Source organism: Elgaria multicarinata, chromosome 2 (genome assembly GCF_023053635.1).
Source record: "Elgaria multicarinata webbii isolate HBS135686 ecotype San Diego chromosome 2, rElgMul1.1.pri, whole genome shotgun sequence".
In the NCBI taxonomy this organism is placed as follows: Eukaryota; Metazoa; Chordata; class Lepidosauria; order Squamata; family Anguidae; genus Elgaria; species Elgaria multicarinata.
Window position 1 is genome coordinate 83,870,451 of NC_086172.1, and position 21,698 is coordinate 83,892,148.

The 21,698-nt window shown below is 44.9% G+C and overlaps 1 protein-coding gene across 1 annotated transcript in view; it reads left to right on the top strand.

The window, feature by feature from the left end:
* B4GALNT4 (beta-1,4-N-acetyl-galactosaminyltransferase 4) overlaps window positions 1–21,698 on the top strand; it is a 202,267-nt gene that overhangs the window by 157,158 nt on the left and 23,411 nt on the right. Inside the window, exons 8-10 of the mRNA XM_063117037.1 lie at window positions 6,033–6,111; window positions 9,174–9,240; window positions 21,113–21,256. Of these exons, the coding sequence (XP_062973107.1) occupies window positions 6,033–6,111; window positions 9,174–9,240; window positions 21,113–21,256 (290 nt within the window). The remainder of the gene's footprint in view (window positions 1–6,032; window positions 6,112–9,173; window positions 9,241–21,112; window positions 21,257–21,698) is intronic.

The following is a 21,698-nucleotide window of genomic DNA, read 5'->3' on the forward strand; positions in this document are numbered from 1 at the left end:
CAACCTGGTGTCCTCTAGATGTGTTGGACTACTGCTGGCTGGGAGATACTGGGAGTTGTAGTTCAACACAACTGGAGGGCACTATGTTTTATCAAAGGGGGTGTTAGTCTCCCATTACAGAAGGTGGCCATTTCTTTGGGCTTGAAGGTGGTGAGCCTGTGGGCCATGAGATGGAACTTCTCTCCACAACCCCGTAGCATTTATTTATTTATTTATTTATTTATTTATTTATTCATTTGTATCCTATATCACTAGGATGTCAGGGCGGCGTACAGATAAAATCAGAACAATGTAAGCATAAATATGCATAGCTAATATAGTAGTAAAAAGCAATAAAACAATTAAAACTATGTGTGACCATGCAGAATTGAGCCCTCATTTAACCCAGAGCCCTTCCCCCTTTTATGTGAACTTCTTTGAGGTGTCTTAAAAACAAATGCAAAAAGGAGTCTTGTGGCACCGAAATGCTTCATACATCTGCTGTGCCTTTTATGCCACAATAGAGCTGTTGGCCTTTATGGTGCTACAATGCTCTTCATTGTGTTTGCTGAAACATACTAAAACGGCTACCCCTTAAAACACTGACACAGAGAGAGAGAGAGAGAGAAGGAGGGAGAGAGAGAATGAGAGAGAGGGAGAGATACTACTTTTGGAATGGATACTTTGTGGTGGCATGGACTTCCAGTCGAGTAAAATTAAGAGCAGAGAAGGGTTAGATTCTGGTTCTAAAAATGAAGCAATCTACAAGCCATCTTCTCTGAAATCCTGAAGCTTATTTTGTAAACTAGTTCCAAGTAATATTCCTAAAACCAGATTTCTTTGCCTTTTAAAACTTAACCTATTTTTTTTCCCCTTTCATTCCTTTTGGAGATAACTTCGCACAGTCTAAAGCTTGTTGGATTCAAGCCCAAGGTTTTCTTGTAACTGCTGTTATAAATGGGAGGAGCAGTTTCCTGGAGGCTTGTGGTTGGTTGACAAAGAAGGCATCCGTGGGACTTGCAAGGGTCCTGGCATGCCGGGAGAGTGGGGTTACCATTTAACTGCGCTCAGTCTGGGGAGTTAATATGCTGCAGATTCCCTTGCAAATGATTAGCTGAGGACAATTACACACAGTAATCTAATTAGGGAGCCAGTGAAAGAAAGTGGGAGGGAAGGGTGGGGAGTGTTGCTGGTGGGGAGAATAGTTTGGGTGCACTTGCCATACACAGTTCAATGAAGTAGCTGATTGGAGCCCAGCCAGTTTAGATTGCAAGAGCCTGGTATATGTCCTGGAGTTCCCAAGGGAAAAAAAAATCTCTCTCTCTCTCTCTCTCTCTCTCTCTCTCTCTCTCTCTTTTCTGCAATTGAACTACAGCTGTGGTGAGCAGGCCTTGATGTTCCTGGTTTGCATGCCCTGGTTACACATAGCAATGTGCACGCATGCACACACACACACACACACACACACACACACACACACACACTGCAGAAGGAACAGCCAAAGGCAGGGTTGTTTTTTTAGTGTGCAGTTGGACACAAAATGTGCAGTTAGGGGGGAAAATGTGCAGTTGGAAATCTGATAATGTGCAGTTGGAAAAAGTGGTGAAAAAAGACACGTGTTATGTGTATGTGTTTATTAAGAATGTAACAATAGACAAAGAGAACTCCGGCTATTGGGCGGTATAGAAATGTAATAAATAAATAAATAAATAAATAAATAAATAAAGTCAGGGATGGCATGTAACACAAATTATATAAGGATGCAGGTGAAAGAGCCCTTGATGGTGTGACTGATGTTGTTGGGTCCTGTGACAGTGTTGCCTGAATAGATGTGGGGGCAGAGTTGGCGCTTGGATTTATTGCATGGTCTGGTCCCTCTGTCCTGTGTACTGTTGCTGGTTAGCATCTGCTTCAGGTTGGGAGATTGTCTGTAGGCCAGGACTGGTTTGCCTCCCAAGGCTTGTGAGAGAGAGAAGTATCTGTGCTGATGATGAGTTGGAGTTCACTGATGATCCACTGCAGTGGTTTCAATTGGGGGCTTTAGGTGACAACCAGTGATGTACTTCTCTTGGTCTGTCGGCCTTCCTGGGTTGTATGGCTCTGTCAATCTGTCTTTAAGTTTAAGGTGCTACCAGTGTTGGTGATAATCTGTTCAGTCGTGAAAGAGAAATGATGTGTTTGGTGGGGGGGGGGGGTGACAGGGCATTTGTGCAGTTGGAAAATTTGCTTTAAAAAACCCTGGCCAGAGGTAGAGATCAGATTCCCTTCATGTTCCTCACTAAATGATAGGATGTAATATGATAGGAAAGGGTTATTCATCCCTAGTTGGGGGGGGGCATTACTTTTTTATTTTATTTTTATTTTATAGCAATGCTGCAGTCTTTCTTCCTCACAGTTCTAGGGGCAGCTCCAGGTAAAACCTGAAACCATCACATCAGCCACTAGAGCCTTATTTCATCAGGAAAAACTTCCTGACTGTTAGAGCAGTACGACAATGGAACCAGTTACCTAGGGAGGTTGTGGGCTCTCCCACACTAGAGGCATTCAAGAGGCAGCTGGACAATCATCTGTCAGGGATGCTTTAGGGTGGATTCCTGCATTGAGCAGGGGGTTGGACTCGATGGCCTTGTAGGCCCCTTCCAACTCTGCTATTCTATGATTCCTCTTCCATTCCATCTCAGTATTATGATCACGCAGACACCATGACTTCAACACGCACAAGCATCCTTGCTGCTTATTGTAAAGTTTTGTCTGATGGAGAGATCTGGGGATCCTGAAAACTTACCCATTTTTTGTGATCTTTTGGTTAGCCTAATAAAGGCATTACACTCATATGAGTTTGGGGTGTGTGTGTTTTCCTTTTCTTTTCCCCTTCTGGCCAACACGGCTACCTTTTGCTTTTTATTTATTAATTAAATAAAACACTTCTCTATTGCTTAATATACTAAAATCCCCTAAACAACGACAAAATAATAAAAAATTAAAACATTTTAAAATACCGCAAAACATTTTTAAACGATTTTGAGGATTTCTTGAGTTTTTCTAGACAACTCCCTTCAAGGGTCTTGCCTGTAATCGTCTATGTCTCTGGGAGTTTCCAACAGTCAGTTGCTGAATTGCAGAGATGGAATGAAGTGAGCGTTCTAGTTTCCTCCCCTCTTTTCAGTCCCTGTAGAACAGTGTGGTTTGAAAAACAGGGAACTGTCCATCAAGCTCAGAATTGTACACCGGCTGGCAGTGGCTGAGGCAGACTCCTTCTGAGCGCTTGATACCTATCCATTTGGCTGCAAATATCAGGGGCTGAACTATGACCGCTTGCATGTAAAGCATGTTCTCTTCCAGGGAGCTGTGTCCCCTCCTATTTGGGATGCTCTTTGAAGATAGGGCTGTCCATCTCCTGGCCATTGTGTTGGAAGTAGACACATTCAGAGTGCAATTCTATGCATGTGTAGATAGACGGAAGTCCTACAACTCCCAGTTGTAGGACTTCTGTCTATCTAAACGTACATAGAATTGCACCCTAACATCCATGTTCCCATTGCCAGTAGATTTATGGATCAGCTATTTTCTCTCTCTTCCCCACTCGTATGAAAGGCATCTGAAATGCCACCAGTTCTTTAGGCCGTTGCTGTGGTAGAGTTAACAGGCACCAGCCGAAGCCCTTAGCCACCCACCACTTCCCCATTCGCCATGTTTCCTTGAGAACCTGTCGCACATGAACTCCCCAAGTCCTCTCAGCCCTGGGGAGTTTGTGTTGTTGTGAAATGAGCCTAGCGTTCCAAGCGTTTGGCATCTTGGGCACCTTAAGGCAGAGAGCTTTCTGTCTCACTGTGTGTGAGATGGATATGGTTTCCATGGCAGCAGCGACATGCAACACGCCAAGCCAGCAAGTGTGTGTGTGTGAGAGAGAAGGATTTCAGGAGCCCTCTGCTCTCGCTGATCAGGACTGACAGGCAGCAGTGATAGAACAGCAGGGTCTCAGCTGCAACTGCAGCTTCAGTGCCTTGACTCTGTCAACTGGGTGTGGGCATCTATTATCTCCAGAACTGTTGACAGCATTTTCTTTGTGTAGATGTTCCGCTTCGGCTTCTTTTATCCTTAAACCCTTCCAGCTTTTACTTCAGTTACTTAGGCCTTCTCCGTTTCAGCAAGGGAGATGGCTTTCCAAAGGATTGAAAGTTTGCCATAGCCCATCCCATTTTGCTTTGTACTTGGGCTGAGAACCCATCATCAAAGCTGTGTGTTGCCCTAGGTATGATTTGAAAACTGGCACAAAATTTCATATCTGAAGCTATTCAGATTTCAGTCGGGGGTGGGATGAAAAGAGAGGGAGAGGGAGTGAAGAAATGTTTAGAGCCATCATAATTGTGCACAACCTAAATGGGCAAAGAACTGAACCTATATGGGCAGTGTCTAGTGTAGGCTGTGATTCCAAAGAAGGCTGCACTCAGGGCTTCCACTGTTCACTATATATGTCTGTACACTGTTCTCTCTATGGCATCTGACAGTGGAGGCTGGTGGCTTCAATGTCAGTGGGCTGTGAATCTGCTCTGGGTTTCAGTCAGAACCACTCAGAACTCTAAAAGAGCTATCCACACTACTGAACTCATTTGGGGGATTGGGTTCAGCACTTTGAATAGCTCCTTTAGAGTTCTGACTGAACCCTGGAGCGGATTCACAGCCCCACTGACATCAGAGCCACCAGCCTCCACTGGCCCCTGCTCCTTGCTTTCTCCCCCTCCCCACCCACGCCCCCAATTCCTGCTGCCTGTAATAATATGAATATTGCTGAGGGTGAAAGTAGGCAAGATAAACGCCCATCAACTTCCTTGAATCACATGAATTGTGACTTTTAACATCAGGAGAGGCCTATCGGCAAAGAGAGCAGTTACCTCGCCCACATTACCTTTCCACAGTCCTTTGCCTCAAGCAGTTCACCTTCAGTCCTGGAGCTGGGCTGGGAGAAAAGTGCCTGAGGTGATGGACCACAGAAAGCTAAGGTGGGGAAGGGTACCGCTCCCCTCACCCATATGCCTCTTTGGATATCATAAGCAGACTTCCTCCAACCTCTTGCTTTATTCGTAACATAGGGCAGGCATGTGATTAAAGATCAAGTCTAGTATGGCTCTTAACATGTATACAACTTATTCAAGTGTTCAAACACTTTGCACCCTATATTTTGATCCTCCTTACAGCAGCCCTGCAAGGCAGAATTCTTATTGAAGTTATATTGCAGAGTGGGAAGCAGAAGAGAGCTGAGACCGAGAGAGGGGGGATTGGGTAAGGACACCTGGCGGGTTTATGGCCAAGGTGGACTTCGAATCACTGACTTTGCCCATCCCAGCTCAGCCCCTTAGCCACTGCAGCAGCCATCTCTTCCTCTTGCTTTCTGTCGCACCAGCTATTGCCAAAGAATTCCTAACTCTGCGAAAATGTGAATGTTGCCGTGATGATCTGTTATGCAGACCAGGTGATTTCGCACACATCTGTGCCATTTAATCTGTGAGTGGAAGATTTTGGGATGCTTTGCACAGAACTGACAAGGGGAGGGAAAGTACAGGATGTAGTTTGGAGTGTACATTTGAGCCAGCTTCTGACTCAGCCACTTTCAGGTGAGCCTGCTGAGAGGACCTAAGGGAGCTGAGGCATTTTGAGAGATACTGGGAAGAGGGGCACGTTGGCTACAGACTCCTCCCCCCCCCCAATTATTTTACTCCAGTACCAGCTGGATCACACAGAAGCTTCCTGTGTTGAAACAGCCTGTTTAGTGCTTCTGAGTGAGCAGCAAATAGCCTCATTCTCCTGCCTGCCTTTCTCTGACTCTGAATTCACACACATTGCTGGAGAGTCAACAAGAAATATGGTGGTTTCCCCAGTATTATTTATGAGCTCCCCACATCAAAAGTTTCTCCTATTTGCCCTCCGTGCAACCCCGGCCAGCATCTCCTGCAGCTGAGAGATCCCCAGGGGTAAAAGCATGGCGGTCCTAGAAGTCCTGTAACCCTGAAGGTGCACTTGTTATTGTCTATTGATCTCCTTTGTTTCCCACGCAGTGTCCTCTCCTCCAGGCGCTATTACTTCGAGCTCCTCCACAAGCAGGATGACCGCGGATCAGACCACGTGGAAGTTGGTGTGAGTAAATCCATTTGGACCGTTTCCCCCTTCAGGTACAGTCACCCAGTAGGAAAATTAAACAGGGCTTGAAAATTAGAAAGCCCTTCTGGCCCTATGTTCTCTGGTCTCCGACTAAAAAAACCTTGCCAGCAAATACATCTTCTGCGTCCATCAAAGAAGCCTTTTAGAGCCAAACAGGCATTTTCAAGAGACATTCGCCCTTGGAGTCTTATTAATGCAAGCCTCGTTTGCAGGTTCGCAGATAAGAAAAAGGTATCTGGCCATGGCCATGGGGTGCACCAAAGGTCCATGTTTGTCAGATAAACCAAGTAGAAGGAAATGTGTGCTTTTTTCTTAACCTCCTTAATCTGTTTTACAATAAAGCAGAGGACAGAGGGAGGGAGGGAGAAAGATTGGTCCCCAGGCCCTTTCGCTCTTGCTGCAGAGCTTGAGAATGGCTTTCCTCCTTAAAATTAATTGTGTCCTTCTCTGGGGAAAAGAGCCAGAGAGAGTGTGAGCAGGATTTCCTAGCTGGTAATTTCTTAAACTCTTTTATTCTCAAGATAAAATGTCTCCCATCTCCTAGAAACTTTAAAATAGCCTAATTTCCATGCCTCTCAGTGGGGCAGTGTTCCCTTTACGGAAGCCTTTGCTGCACTGCAGGCTGCTGGAGGTGAAATATTAGTCTTTTTAAAGAGGCTCCATTCATCCCACTTCTAAATTAAAAGGAAGAAGAGCTGCTCAGTGTAAACGCTCTCCCCTCCCAATGGCTCCCTGTCCCTGCTGTGAAGTCTCTGCCAAAGGATTCTAGGTCACCCGAGCAGGTGTAATGCCCAGAGCACAGGAAATATGAAAAACGCTGCATGGGCTTATCATTGCTTTAAGATAATATGCGCCAATCACTTGACTGCTCTGAGGGGTAAGTAGCACATATGCATGCAAGGTGGTTCTCCTTGCTCATCAGCTACTTAGTGTGTCTGTGTAAATACTAAATTTGCAGAATGAACAGCATATGGGCCTGTCTAAAAGCAGGCGTGTAAAATAGATAGATGAACATTGACGCGTTAATGTTTTTTGTCGCCTTGCACAACGTCCAGAAGCTTGTCAGTCATCACAGAGGCCCTCCCGGCACCCAGATTAACATTTATAAATCTCCTGGCTACAGTGGGAGAAAAAGAAGTCGCCTCTATTACAAACCCAAAGTGGCTGGTCCTGCTTTGTGTTCAGACACTTCAAATTGTAACATAGCAACACCATAGCTCAGCCCAGATATAAAAATATTAGCCGTGGGACTGAATAGCCTCTCTTTGACTCTCTTCTGCTAAAATCCTGATTGTATTCCTCATGAGGATGGCACGCAAGCTCTCTTTCTCTCACTCTCTTAGGGTGCATACAGAGCCATATAATTTTAGTAGAAGTCCATAATTTTGTTAAATGCAACTTGTTTTCCCCTATTGGCAGCAGAAGCTGGCTATGCAGAGCTCTGATTGGCTAGAGCCAGTGACATTATACAACCAGCTTCCCATAGCCAGAGCAGTTTTTCAACTATTTTAATGAAATAACAAAAAACAAAACAAAACACTTTGAATTCTAGAAGCATGCATGCATTTCTTTGAGGGGTGGAGAGGTGATGAACATCAGAGGAAGCATCAGTACAATAAATTGAATTGGTATTTGGTTTTCTGATTAGAATATCTGGCATTTCCATTCTGAAAGCAAGAGAAAGCCAGGCTTACCCTACTGGTGGAAAAATGTGCTGCAGCTCCTGTTCTTTTTAGGAAAAAGGGTTCTGATGAAAGTCAAAGCGCACAGAGACATCACCCAAATGATTTGTAATGATGGGGCGGTTGTCTTCTACAAGGTCTTTGCACATGGCACATGGATTTGCATGTAGCTGGGAACATGCTGAAAACAAGCTAAACTAGCTTACAGAAATAGAGCTGTTTCTCTTGCACCGTCAAGGGGAAAATGTTCACCAAATGTAACGTGTTGGGCAGAGGAGGAGCCATAGTGATGTCACAGGCACTATCCAATAGGTAGCTGTGACACTTGGGCAACCGTTCCACCCAGCACTCACTCCTCATTTTTTCCAACTGTAAAATGTTGCAGCTTAGGTGCTCAGAAAATACAATATCAAAAGCACTGTAACAAAAGCACTAATACGTGAAACGACAAGTGGGTTCCTGGCAACAGCTGAGTAACAGCTGTTCAAGTTGTTTGCAAGCTTAAACAATAACAGAAAAGACTGTTGTCTGGAAATTTGCCAGGCCGATTCAACAGAAGTGCATGCTCTTGCGTTATCAGTGCCAGGAAGTGGCCAGGCCTTCTTTGTTTTGCTCACTACTGCTACTAAAATGCAAAAGGAAGCTGTAAATATTTGATATTCCTTTAGATTTACACCTGTGTTATGAAGGCCAGAAGCTGCACCAGAAGACTTACAGCTAGTAGGGAGAACTTAGAATTGTGGGCTGTATCTTGCTTCCTTTTTCTTCTTTTACTTCTAGACATGGAGCAGATCTGCCTAGTCAAGCTACCAGCTTTGGGGTGCTTCCGGATGAAGCTTTTATTGTGCAATTGCCCCGCCTCAAACACATACTTTTACAGTAGGGGTGGGCAGACAATGCCATCTTCCATTTGTAGCCCTCCTGTCTTTTCCCATCACTTTCCCCATCTTTTTCGATCCACAAAACAATCTGTAAAGGGGGGAAAGATGGAATAGTTGCACAACATCTTTTGATCGGTAGCACTCGAAGCTGTCCATCTGGAAGTACCCTGTGTGTTGGGTCCAGGCCAATAATGTCCAAGAACAACAGGTTGGGAGTGGAACAGATGCTTCCATCATGCAGCTCATTCTCCCAAGGAATTACTTTGAGAACAGATGAAGAGCCGCATGGGGGGGAAACATTCGCCATTGGGAATTGGCAATGAGTGGGAACTTTAGCAACCATCTTCTGGACCCTCCTACATTCCTCCCTGTTCACATTCCTGGCAGCTGCTCTTCCAAAGCTTCTTATCCCCACATACACAGCCACACAAATATATGCATGTTGATTGACTTACTGCTGTCCTGTCTCTTTCAGTGGCGGGTTTTCCTTCCCAGCTTCAAGTTCGAGGTCGTCGATTCCCCCTACATCTCACTCTATACAGGTAAATTCTTTCCTTGAGGCTTTGCAGCCTTACGCAATTCCTCCCTCATCCCAGCAGGACTGTTAGACTGTAGTGTATGACTGTAGTGTATGTAGTTAAAGTATGTGTGAAGGAGGAAAAAAACAAGCATGCATAAGGAGCCATGTGTTGATCACCTGCAAGATCCAGCACTGTTAATTTGTCTTGCATGTATTGGGCCTTCTTTTTTCATACCAAGGAGCACCACCGTGCCAGGCAAGAAGCTCACCCTTTTAGCATAATGTGTTTTAAGAAGTGTGCTTTGCCACCAGTGGGATAGAAGTGCTAAAGACACACACTCATACACTCAAAATCTCTTGTCTCAGAAATGGGGAGATCTACCACACCCACTACCTCCCAGGGCTTATTAAAATAGCCAGGAAGCTTGCCATGCTGTCTTTTGGGAGTCAAATAAAATGTGCTAACCTGAGCTTTGGGCAGTTAGTGGTTTCATGGTATAACTATTATGAGTGTATGTGTTTGAAGTTTAATTGATATATAGATCTAGATATGTGCTCTTTTTTACTGCTTTTTAATTTGATGAGCCTTACTCCCTGCTGGTTTTATTGCTTGATTTGGTTAAGTTATTTTTTGTTGATTTTCAGTGCTGCCTCAATTTTATTCTCTCTGACATTTTATTCTTTTAATCATGGAACTTCTGTGGTCCTATTTTATCATCATCATCATCATCTCTTTCTCGCTCATGGCGGTTTTTCTAGACAGACATGACGGGCAATAAATAATATAAATAAATAAATAATCGGTTTTTAATGCTTTATGTGTGTATGTTCTGTGTTTTAGAGTTTAAAATTTTGTATACTTGTTTTTACCTCAATTTTAGAATTTCTGTAAACCACCCAGAGAGCCCTGGCTATGGGAGCGGTATATAAGTGTAATAAATAAATAAAATAATAAATAAATAAATATAAATATGCTGTCTTTTACAGATTCAGGAATTTCCTGTCAATTGAGCATGTTTTAAGTATGACTGCTTTCTGAATGTTGGTGTGGATGTATTTTGGTAGGCCCAGCTTCTGAAGGTTTTCTGTATAGTTTTTTGATGTGATGCCAGTGACTGATGTGACTAACGGAATAATTGTGACCTTTTCCTGTTGACATAGTTCTTTGACTTCCATGGCCAGTGGTGTATGTATGTTGTTGTTGTTGTTGTTGTTGTTATTATTTCATAACAGCTCTTTTTGGACTATATAAGCTTTCTTGAAGGCCCCTCTGGTAAAAACATGGGGTAGAAATCCTTCAGATACATTCATTTCATTAAAAAAACTCCCTCTCAGAGAGCCTTTTCAGAGCTCTCCCAGCTGCCTTGATTGGCTTCCTCCTTCCCCAGACATTGCCCTCTGGTCACTTCACCAGCTGGACGGTGGCCTTTCCAGCCCATCTCCAGCTGGCTTCCTTAGGGTCTTGCTGCCAGACTCTCTGCATGAGGGCGAACTGGGCCCGCCTGGCAGTTGCTGTTCCTGGGCATTGCTGGGGTTGCCACCCTGCCACAGTTCTATGACCACAAGTCCCTCTGAAGGACGTGGCTATCAGCTTGAGAAATTTGTAGCATCCTGGGAAATCACCTGCCTTACAGGCACAAAGCCAGCTGTTACGATCCATATTGAGGGTGAATTTTGGCTTTTCCAAACAGAATTAGGTAGGTACAGAGGCACCAGAGTGTCTTTATTTACATTCCCACTATAACCAGGGTGAATAAAGCTGCAGTCTTGTGCACACTTACTTGGGAGTAAGCCTCACTGAACACAGAGGATAAACACATATAATTGTGGGTAATTGTGGATAAACTCATAAAAGATTGGGGTGTAAATGTACTTTATTTTATTTCTTTCGGGGGAAAAGGGGCAGTATGCAATTTGATGCTGGTACTAACATAACTTACATTGTGCTAGCGTAAGCAACCTCTAGTCAATGCCAAAAGCACCTGTCATGCCTGCAAACACTATCAGCGTTCTGCTAGAGGTCACTTGTGCTTGTACAACATAATTTCCTTTAGCGCTGTAGTCGAATAGACTGGAAATTCTCTTGAAGCCATTCAGTCTAATACCCTTCATCCTGCCCCTTCTTTTCTTCACCACCTTTGACGACAGCCCAGAATCTTCGCTTTATTCTGGGCCACAAGCAAAGAGCCGGGCCATTGCTCCATGCTTGTAGAGTGGGGGGTATACTCAATAAAAAAAAATGGTGGGTGGATCAAGCAACGGAGCTATGAAAGGCAAGCAGTCATGGCCTTTGCAAAAAGAAAAGAAAAGAAAAAACACCCCAAAGAGGTAAAAATAAAATAGCATGCAGTCATGTCCCTTCATGAAAAGGCAGTGAGGGTTTAGGGAGGTGTGTATGTAGACTTTACTGGGCAGTTTTTGTTGGTTCCCTTTGTAAGCCGTCGCCATGCTCTTCTTCTTCTTCTTCCCTGGGCTCCTCCTGCCCTTTGACCTTGGGTCTTCCTTTGTCTCAAAGCAAAAAGGAAGAGGCCGGCACAAAAGCACCCCTGGCAAAGGCCCATCAGCTGGCGTTCCCAAAGCTGAGTTATGAAGATCTGTCTTGTAAGCAGGGATGGATAGTGTCGGGTTTAATTAAATCCATAGATCTTATACTTCCTTCCTCATAACCTGGCCTGGCAGCAGCAGGCACTTGATGAATAGATCCCTGCCTGGCACTCAATACACAAGGCGCCTGTAATTAAGTATCCCATGGAAGGTGGAGATAAGGTGGAGGGGTTGGGCAAGGCAGCCTCTTCCGTGCAGCAGCACGAGGACTCGATTGGCATGAGAAGGATGGTGGCAATTGGGATATTGACAGAAGTGCCTGCAAGATAGATGGGCTGTGGGACGATATTTCCTTCTGGATCCATCAGTCGCGGTGAGTTTTCTCCTCTACCCTCTGATTTGCTGCTTGCACCCCACAAGGAGTGATTTTCTCGTTATTTCACACTCTGCCCGCGACTCTTTTCTGTGCTGAGCGACAGTTATTAAGCGGGAGTAATTGCACTTGGAGTTGCAGGAGACCATGTCATCTTTTGAGGGAAGGCTGAAAGATGGTCTCTTAGCACTTAATATATTTTCAGCCACTGCACAGATAATCGTCAACGTAATCATCAACACATGTTCATTCTTCAATATCAAAAGGGACTCTTAAAATATGTCCCACAAGTGCATAGATGGGCTTCACACTGATGCATGCAGCTAGCCCGTGCCATCTACACTGCAGCTCAGTCGTACATTGGCTGCAGGCAATATTTTATTTTATTTATTTTACGCCACTTATATTCCACTTTTCAAAAGTAATTGATGAAGAAATTTAGGTATAAAAGCAGCATAATACAACAATTAAGAGCAATAATATGGAACACCTCTCACGGGAGGGTGTTCCATATTATTGAGGCAACTCCTGAGAAGGACCTTCTCCTAATAGTTGCTAGTCTTGCATCTCTAAAAGATGGGACCATGAGTAGAGCTTTTCCCAGCAGATCTTTAAGCTTGGGCTAGGGGTCTCCAAGAAGATGTAGAAGGTGTTCTCTGAGATACTTCAGACCTAAGCCAATTAGAGGTCAGCAACTTTGGTGGGCTGGGATAATGCATTATACCCTGCAACTCACCACAAGCTGCACACACACCCCGCCACTATCAGAAGTAGCCGCATGGCCGGATTCCCATCACTTCTGCTGGAAAACAAGGTGTCTAGGGAGCATGCACCTTGCTTCCCAGCACAATCACAATTTCTCTGCAAAATCGCTCCCCTCCAGCCAAACAAACAGCTGTTTGGTGGGCAAGGGATAGTGTGATTCTGCTGGGAATCAAGGTACATGCTCTCTCCCCCCAACCAACTTGTTTTCCAGCAGCAGCCCTGGGAATCTAGTGGTGGGGCAGCAGGAGGAGACCCATTGATCTAGTCTTTTCTGATTTTCCTTATCCAGTTTCCTCTCTCCAATCTCTTGTCTCCTTGCCCTTCCACCACAGCTCAATCTTTTATTTTCTTTGCAAAAAAAAAGGGGGGGGGAGTTACTTTCTGGCCTCTAGAAATAGCAAGATGATTGGCAAAGTTTGAGTCATCAAGTCTAAGCACTGATCTGCATATCTGGAATCCCCCCCCCTTTTAAAGATATATAGGTGTAGTTATCAGTGTACTTATAGTTGTAGATATATAATTGCTGTCTACAGCCTTGGGCAGCAAACCACCAATGTATGTAACCCATGCACGTTATAGCAAATTAATTATATTGATAGTCATAAAATAGCAGAGTTGGAAGGGGTCTACAAGGCCATTGAATCAGCTGATCACGAGGGATTCCCTTAGGAATGTCAGCAGCATGATTGGAGCACAGATAGTGTGAAGTGCACCACGGTCACTACCACGTTGCACTTTTCCTGACACGAGTCCACATGAGGTCGGCAATGATGTATTGCATGGGTCATTGTGGTTTGGGGATGACTCTCCGCACGGCTGCCTTTCATTTGCCAGGGCAGGAGACAACCTGTCTTACTATGCCACATATTGCCTGAAGGGATGGGTGTAATCAGCTGTGGCCAGATCAGAGCTAGATTGGTCTTGCGTGGTGGTGCAAAGAGCTCACCTGGATGCAAATGGCTCAGGCAGCTGTGGTTAAGATGCCTTACAGCAGCCTTCCCCAACCTGCTGACCTCCATATGTGTTGGACTACAACTCCCATAATCCCCAGACAGTGGGTTGAGGAATTCTGTCCCAGAGAAAATCTCCTGGATTTTCCTCTCTATGAACTTTTCATGCAAAGATAAAAATGTCATCCCTAGCAATTCCCAGATGAGGCCTGGTTGCTCTTCTATTTTGATTACTTTAAATGTATTAATTCCTCCTTTAAAAAAGAATGCACATGCATACAGTCAACATAAAATTATAATAGAACATAATGATAATCATTGATCATCCATAGGATACATTAAAGCATTTTTATCCATCAGTTTATATTCTACTTAATTCAATTCATTCAAAATCCTCCCAAGTCCAATTAATTCACATGACACAAAAATATAACAAAGGTGTCCTTTCCAACACCTTACATCATTGTTGGTATTTCTTCCCTGATATTTTCTTAGAATCTTAACCTGTTCTAAAATCTAATTAAGGATTTCCATATTTTTTTTTCCACTAATGAGAAGCTCTACTTCTCGGACCCATGATTGAAAGTGTGTTAATTTATTCATTAATGGTAGTTGCCAAGTCCTTTGCCTAACATGCAGTAGCATTAATCTTCTTGCAGGCCTCCTTGATTGCTTCATCTTGAATTTCTACCAATTCAGGTCCATTTCCTCCAGTTAACTCAGAATTAGAATTGAGCAGGCTCGGTTGTTGACGTGGGAGACTGACTGCTGAACCTGCCTCTCGCTTCACAGTAGCTGTATCAGCTCCACAGTGGCACGAGTGAAAACCTGTGCTGTCAGTGAGCTAAGCAGATGTGACTAGAAAATCTACAAGGCACATTTTATAAATAAGATTGAGGTGACGTTTATGGTTGTCTTTTCGGTGCTTCAAAACACGAAGACTTTGCTCTCGTGTCATAGCATCAAGGTTCTTGTATCACACCCATTGTGTTTGTGTCATTAAGTGCTTCTGTGATATTGCCTAGCAGATTTTAGGGGAAATGCCCCAAAGGGGAAAAGCAAAAGGAGTGTGTTTTATATTTGTGTCCTGTTTACTCCAGGTCGCCTGGGAAAGGGGTGGAGAGATATTAAGCATTATTAAAAGCTTCTATTTCAGCTTTCAGCCTGGGGAATTAAGAGACTGGGGCTGCTTTCATTGTGTTAAAGACATCTTTTCTCTCAACATAGCTAGAAAAGCTTTAATCACAGCAAGAGACTAATGCTTTCAGAATTGTTGTTCCAGTTTATTATGAGCCTTATTTGATTTTTTTAATTAATTTATTTAGCGTTGTGCTACAAAGCCAGAAATGCCTTGCAGGTAACTTATTATTAGCAGCCTTGGAACAATGTTGAGGAGGAAGAAGAAGAAGGGGCAAACATTTGCAGAAACAAGCAAGGAGATGTTTTGACCCAATTGCGTTGGCTTTGACTAGGACCTTTGACTTCTGAGCCTCCCCATCCATCGGCTCTTGTGCCTCCCACATCCCACAATCAGTAATGAGGCAATCCACCCTCAACCCTCCCGCATTCTGTTGGTGTTTGAACTAGGGGTGGATGAGTTGGTCTCCTTCCAGTCTGTCTCACTATTGCATGTGTTCATCTATGTCCATTCCACACTGTTTCCGCCTCAGTCTGAAATTTTCATTTTAATCTGCGCAAATATTCACACCAAATTCAAAAAATTATAATGTATTTTCTTTCAAAATGCTCATTCCATTCCTAAATATATTTTGTCTCAAAATCTCTGGTTAAGCTGATTTACATCAGTAGAATCCTTTTGTCAGTAGTGGACTGAAGCATATGCCATCTCTCAGGCTTTGTTAGCTAGGAATGCACCGAATTTCCCCTTTCTTCCCTGCTCTTTTTACACAAAAGTACAATAGCAGAACCAGCTCCGATTTCGGTGAGACTGTGAATCTATTCTGTGTTCCCGTCAGAACCAGCCAGAACTCTAAAGGAGCTGAAATCAAGCCTCCCAAAACAGGTCCAGCACCTTGGATAGCTCTTTTAGAGATCTGGCTGGATCTGACTGCAACCCAGGATGGATGCACAGCCCCACCAGAATCAGAGCCACCAGCCTCCAGTGAGTAAAGAGGGCCAATCTCAAGGTGAATACAAGATATAAAAGTTTTGTTCCTAAAATAGTTGTGATAACTTCCAGGAAAAGTGGACATCTGCTCCTTTATTAAACATTGAATTAGTATCGTTTAGAAGGGAGACTGATGAAGGTGGCGAGGGGGAGCTGGTTTTAAAGCCTTGACTGACTAGGGACGTGATGGATGACCTTACGTCAGCTTCTCTCTAAGCACCTCTGACCTAATGTTCCATGCTTGCAGATACATACTTTTAAAAGAAATCAAGACTCCACATGGAAAGGCTATGCCATTCATGCAATGTTTGTGTCCCTGCTTCCACAAGCAGAAGGTCCCTGAGGGGCCTTTTTGAGATGTTTCCATTTCCTGAAGTAACATTCTTCGTCATGAAGCTGCTCACGTGTTTGCATGAATAAGTTCATTCATGAGCCCAGAGCACTATGTGGGAGGCAGCGATCAGGCTTTGTTCTCCACCTGTAAAATGGGAAGTAGCACAGACTCCCCGACGAAGGCTGTCGTGAGAATAATAGATAGGCAAAGCGTCATGCCACTTGGCCCATAAGGATTGCATAAATAGTTCATAGTAACAGCAATAAACTTGTCAAAAATGACTCGTGTTTCTTGCCCTCCTGCACTGAACAGTCAGAAATGTCTTGATCAGTCTTCTGGCCAGATGGTTTAGTAACAGCAGCTTTTAGAAACCATTGTTTCTACAAAGGAGGTTGTCTTAAGGCATTTTTTCATGCTCTTTGTTTCAAGGACAACCACGTGTGCCCGTATTCCTGGAGAGCTGAAGTGAGCCAGTGTTTTAAACACAAGCTGTCTTCGCACCAGAGAATGACAAGCTGGTGAGCACCACTGGCCTTAGTGATGGGTGCATCTGCCTGTCTTCTGTCAGATTTGCAGCAGGCCATGCACAGGCTCTGGCTGACACACACACAAAAGAACATTAAGATCATAATTCCTCTCCCTCCTCCCAGGCTGTGTGAGCAAACCGTTCCTCTTTCAGTGGAATGATACACAGTGCAATTAACTTCCCCAGTTTGTGCTATATAGTTCTTCTCTCTCTCTCTCTCTCTCTCTCTCTCTCTCTCTCTCTCTCTCTCTCTCTTTCTCTCTCTCTCTCTGCTTGGTTTATTTGTTGGCCAAACAAAGAACCAGAGTAGAATCCAGAGGGTTCAATATGTCCATGTCTCTGTCCATCCCCTTAGCTTTGCAATATGAGGCAATGATTTGAGCCTGGGCAATTCTTTGCCCTACCCGGATGTGAATCTCCAAATCTTTGTCACAGAGAGAGAGAGAGAACCAGATTGCCAAACCAACTGTTTGCTGTGCTGGCTGCAACCTGCATCACTAGTTTAGGAGGAATCACAATCACATTAGGTGCTGACAGTTGCTTCCAGATAGGCAGTTTTCCATCTGAACACTTTCAGAACATGACACAAGGAAATGGCGTTGCCTATTCTGCACTCCATAATCAATCACTGTTTAGCACTCCACTGCTGTGGGAGGGGGGATTTTCCCCCCAAACTAAAAGTTGTGCCTCATTGAAGACGCCCAAACTCTTCCATAACTGATCTTGTCAGAAGTCCCATGGCGTCCCATCTTCCTGGTCATTGCCCCGCCCTTCCTCCTTCATTATATTTTTAGGTAGAGAGGTGGAACCTAAGATAATTTAACTCAAGGAACTTAACAGAAGGAAAGTTTTCTATCCCCTCTTCTCACCACCCACCCCAAAGCTACCTGCACCTCCTGAAAATGTACCAGGAGATTCAGGGGCCCTCATGAACAGCCATCTGTTGGAATTGCTTTAGTTCTGGATTTCCTGAGCAGGAAGTTGAACCAGATAGGACATTCATGATAGCTAGATGGTCAACAAGACCTCCTCTAATACCACGAGTAAATGTGGAATGTAGCATAAGGACTACTAGGAGTGGAGATTGTCCAAAACAGTGCAAGAATCCTAAAATGAAACAATGTAAGGCACAATCCTATGCATGTTTAGATAGAAAAGAGTCCTACAACTCCCAGCATTCCCCAGCCAGTATGGCTGGCTGGGGCATGCCTGGAGTTGTAGGACTTTTTTTGTCCAAGCATGTATAGGATTGCATCCTTAAGGATGTTCATGAAAAGAAAGTGTTCTGTCTCCTCTCCTCTCCAGCCAAACAGTATTGAGGATGATCTCCATGACCCTTGGAGAAGCTTTTCAGGGTGCAGGTGGTTGCAGGGGGGAGGAAGAGGGGGAGAAAACATTCCTTCTCTGAACTTCCTTTAGATAACATACCTTAAAATCTAATCTGAAGTCTTTAAAGAAATACTTGAATATGTGCTATTACACCCAGTCATCACAGATACCTTGCTAGTGTCTTATGCTAATGACATCTATTAATACCTTGCTGTGTCACATTCTCAGAACCCAATTGTTTTACAGACCCATCTCATGGTGCATGTCATTTGCCCCCCTCTTTTTTGGCAGGCTGCATTGATTTGGAAGCGTGTGAGGTGGTACGGAAATAAAAATGCAGTCTCACCAGAATGTTGATCAAGATGCAACCTGAGTTGCATTTTGAAAATTGACCACTTGTTAATTAACTTAGATGAGCCTCGTGTGGCGCAGAGTGGTAAGCGGCAGTTACTGCAGCCAAAACTCTCGCCACGGCCTGAGTTCGATCCCAGCGGAAGCTGGTTCTCAGGCAGCTGGCTCAGGTCGACTCAGCCTTCCATCCTTCCGAGGTCGGTAAAATGAGTACCCAGCTAGCTGGGGGAAAGGGAACTGCGACTGGGGAAGGCAATGGCAAACCACCCCGCTACAAAGTCTGCCAAGAAAACATCAGTGAAAGCAGGCGTCCCTCTAGGAGTCAGCAATGACTCAAGTGCTTGCATGAGAGGTTCCTTTCCTTTCCTAATTAACTTAATATCCCTCTTAGGAAAATTCTGTTTCTCTAAATGCACAGCATGCCTCTTCGCCTTACTCACCGGTCTAGCTCCCATTTTTCTAGGCAGTCATTGTGTTAGTTCTGATGTGCCTGTAGATTGCATAGCTTACAGGTTGGTGCTGTATTATATATATGGCGCAGCTACCAACTCACAGCCACCATGGCCTTTCTCCCAAAACTGCACTTTTTAAAAGTCGCTGTCTTACCATGACTATTTCCTTTGTGCCGAGGTCACCACCTTCTTTCTTCCAGGTGCTGTGGTGACCTTGCTTCAGGTTGAGGCTGGGGCATTTCAGGCACGGGCCGAGGCCCAGGGTGGGTCATGGGATGTGTGGGAAGGCTGGGCAGAGAGCAGGGGGCAGGCTCGACGAACCAAATCACACAGTAGCTTTTTCGGCCGGAAAGCCCATGCTTCCTCCAGCTGTGCAGTTTTGCCATTCCCACCCCACGAAGGTCTTGAGGGAACGAGCAGCCAAAGCATCCTCATCAAGGCATCCTCCTGGAAGCTGCATTGCCACAGATCTGCCTCTGTTCATGTAATTGGGGTGCTGATGGGTGGCTTCTCATGAGTGCCTTATCTTGGCCATCCGTTATAACTACGGCTATAGAGTCTTTGGCCATCTTTGTGGTCCAGCGCTGACGTGTCGGGTGTTACCCACTCCCCCCACTTACTAGGATTGAGTGGGAAGCCAGATGAGAGATAGCAATGGACGGCAGCACTTCTGATTCCTTACACTTCTGTGCCTGCCTTGCTTCAGTTACCTAGTACTGATCTGTGAAAACAGACAGCCTCATCTAATAAACATGACATTGGAGGCAGCCAGCGCTTAATTGATATGGCATTTCGTTCCTCCCAGACACCGATGATGTCGTTCCTGGCAGCCTTACAGGATCGTGGGTGGGAGTGGGGGGGAGGAGGAGCTGTGCTTTGCCTTTCTGAGCACTTACATCCCAGGAGAAATTATTCCTTGCTTTGTTTTCTGTTTGTTCAGAAGATCAAATATTTTCAAAGTAACCCTGGTGGAGTATTTATAAGTCGGTGAACGAGAGCCCAAGTGAGTGGCAGGATGTGAGGCATCTGTGAAGATCTGTGAGCTGCCAGGCCTGGTATAGCACCAGCCGCTTTGAATGTGGCTTGGTAAAGGGTCTGCGATAGTATAAGAGACACAGCTGGTGCAGGATCCTCTTGGGCAGTGGAGGGTGCAATTTCCCTCTGGAGTAGAGGCAAGAAGGGGAGGCTGGGCAGAGATTTCGGGCCATTTCTGAACGTTGTGTAGCCTGTGCTTGAAGGGTCTCTGCATGGAGCATGGGTGGCCCTAATATGGTGAGATAACATGGAGCTTTATATCTTAGAAGTGTTATAATTATTCGGCCCCAGGCTTGGCTCCTGGGAGAAGCCAGATGGCTAATCCAAAACGCAGTCACAGTCATGCTTCCCAAAATCAGGTATTCATCTTGAAGAATAGGCAAATTCAAAAAGGGGTCTGGGGTATACATAGATAGGCATGTGTATGTGTGTGCGTGCGCGCGCGCACGCATATGACCACTGCCACCCCCAAGATCGAGGGTATTGGAGAGGGAAGGAGCCACGGATGAGAAAGAGCAAAAGGAATCAAGCCAAAGCGCAGAATGCCACCAGGCCAGGTCATGATTACTCCAAAGGGAGAAGCAGGGAACGTGGGAAGTGGGGGAATCTGCTAATAGAGGCCATGAATCATTCTTATAAGATTGCAGGATCAGTAAGCTGCTGCCATGAGGGCGCCAGGAGTCTTCCCAGGAGGTACTTCCTGGCTCAATACCTACATCTGACTTACGTGAAAAATCCAGGAGACATGGGCCACTTGGGCCTTTGCAAAAGTCCAAGACTGCTGGCATACGATTTATTTATTACATTTATATCCCGCCTTTTTTTCCTCCAAAGAACTCAAGGCATACACCGCCTTGGGTTCTTGGGAGAAAAAATCGTGGGATATAAATGTAATAAATAAATCGTATGTAATAAACATAATCCACCTCCAGTCCATTTTATCTTCACAACAACAACCCTGTGATTGGCCCAAAGTCACCCAGTGAGCTTCCATGGTCAAGTGAGGACTAGAACCCGGATCTCCCAATTCCCAGTCCAACACTCTAGCCACTACACCACACTTGCCAACCACACCTCCTCTCTTCTTTTGTCCCCCTTCCCCTTCAGATGAATCCAGTCTGAAAATGAATGAGGTGGAACATGTGCCTCAGTCCCTCGCCAGCCACACTGGCAGCTACCTCTGGGGTGCACGGAAGGAGGACCATGGAGCAGATATGCTGAAGCCTGACCCTCGGGATATTTTTTTCCTTAGTAAGTGGGAGAGGGCCTTCTGGCACAGTTATTTTTCTTGCCTCTGGGGCATTTATGGTCAAGAAAGTGGGGCGGGGGAAATCTAAAGCATTTGTGATTCTGTCTGTATAAAGTTGCGGGTGTATTGGATGGTTTTCGTTCTTACGTGGATAAGTGGCACCAGACTGGAGAAGAGCCGTAGCATTTAGTCCTCCCAGCTTTCCTTATTATTGCTCTCCTGTCCCATATTCTACATTGAGGTGTCTACGGAGATCAGGATGGAGCAAGTTTGTTAGGAAGCAACCTGGCCAAGATAGAAACACACTTGGTCACTGGAGAGCAGTGCCGCCCCATTGCTTTAAAGATGACAAAAAGAGTAGGCACTTGGAGGAGAGCGAGTAAGTATTTTTGTCAGCAGCAATAGGTTGAATAAAGCAGTCGTGCAGGATGTTTATACACCATC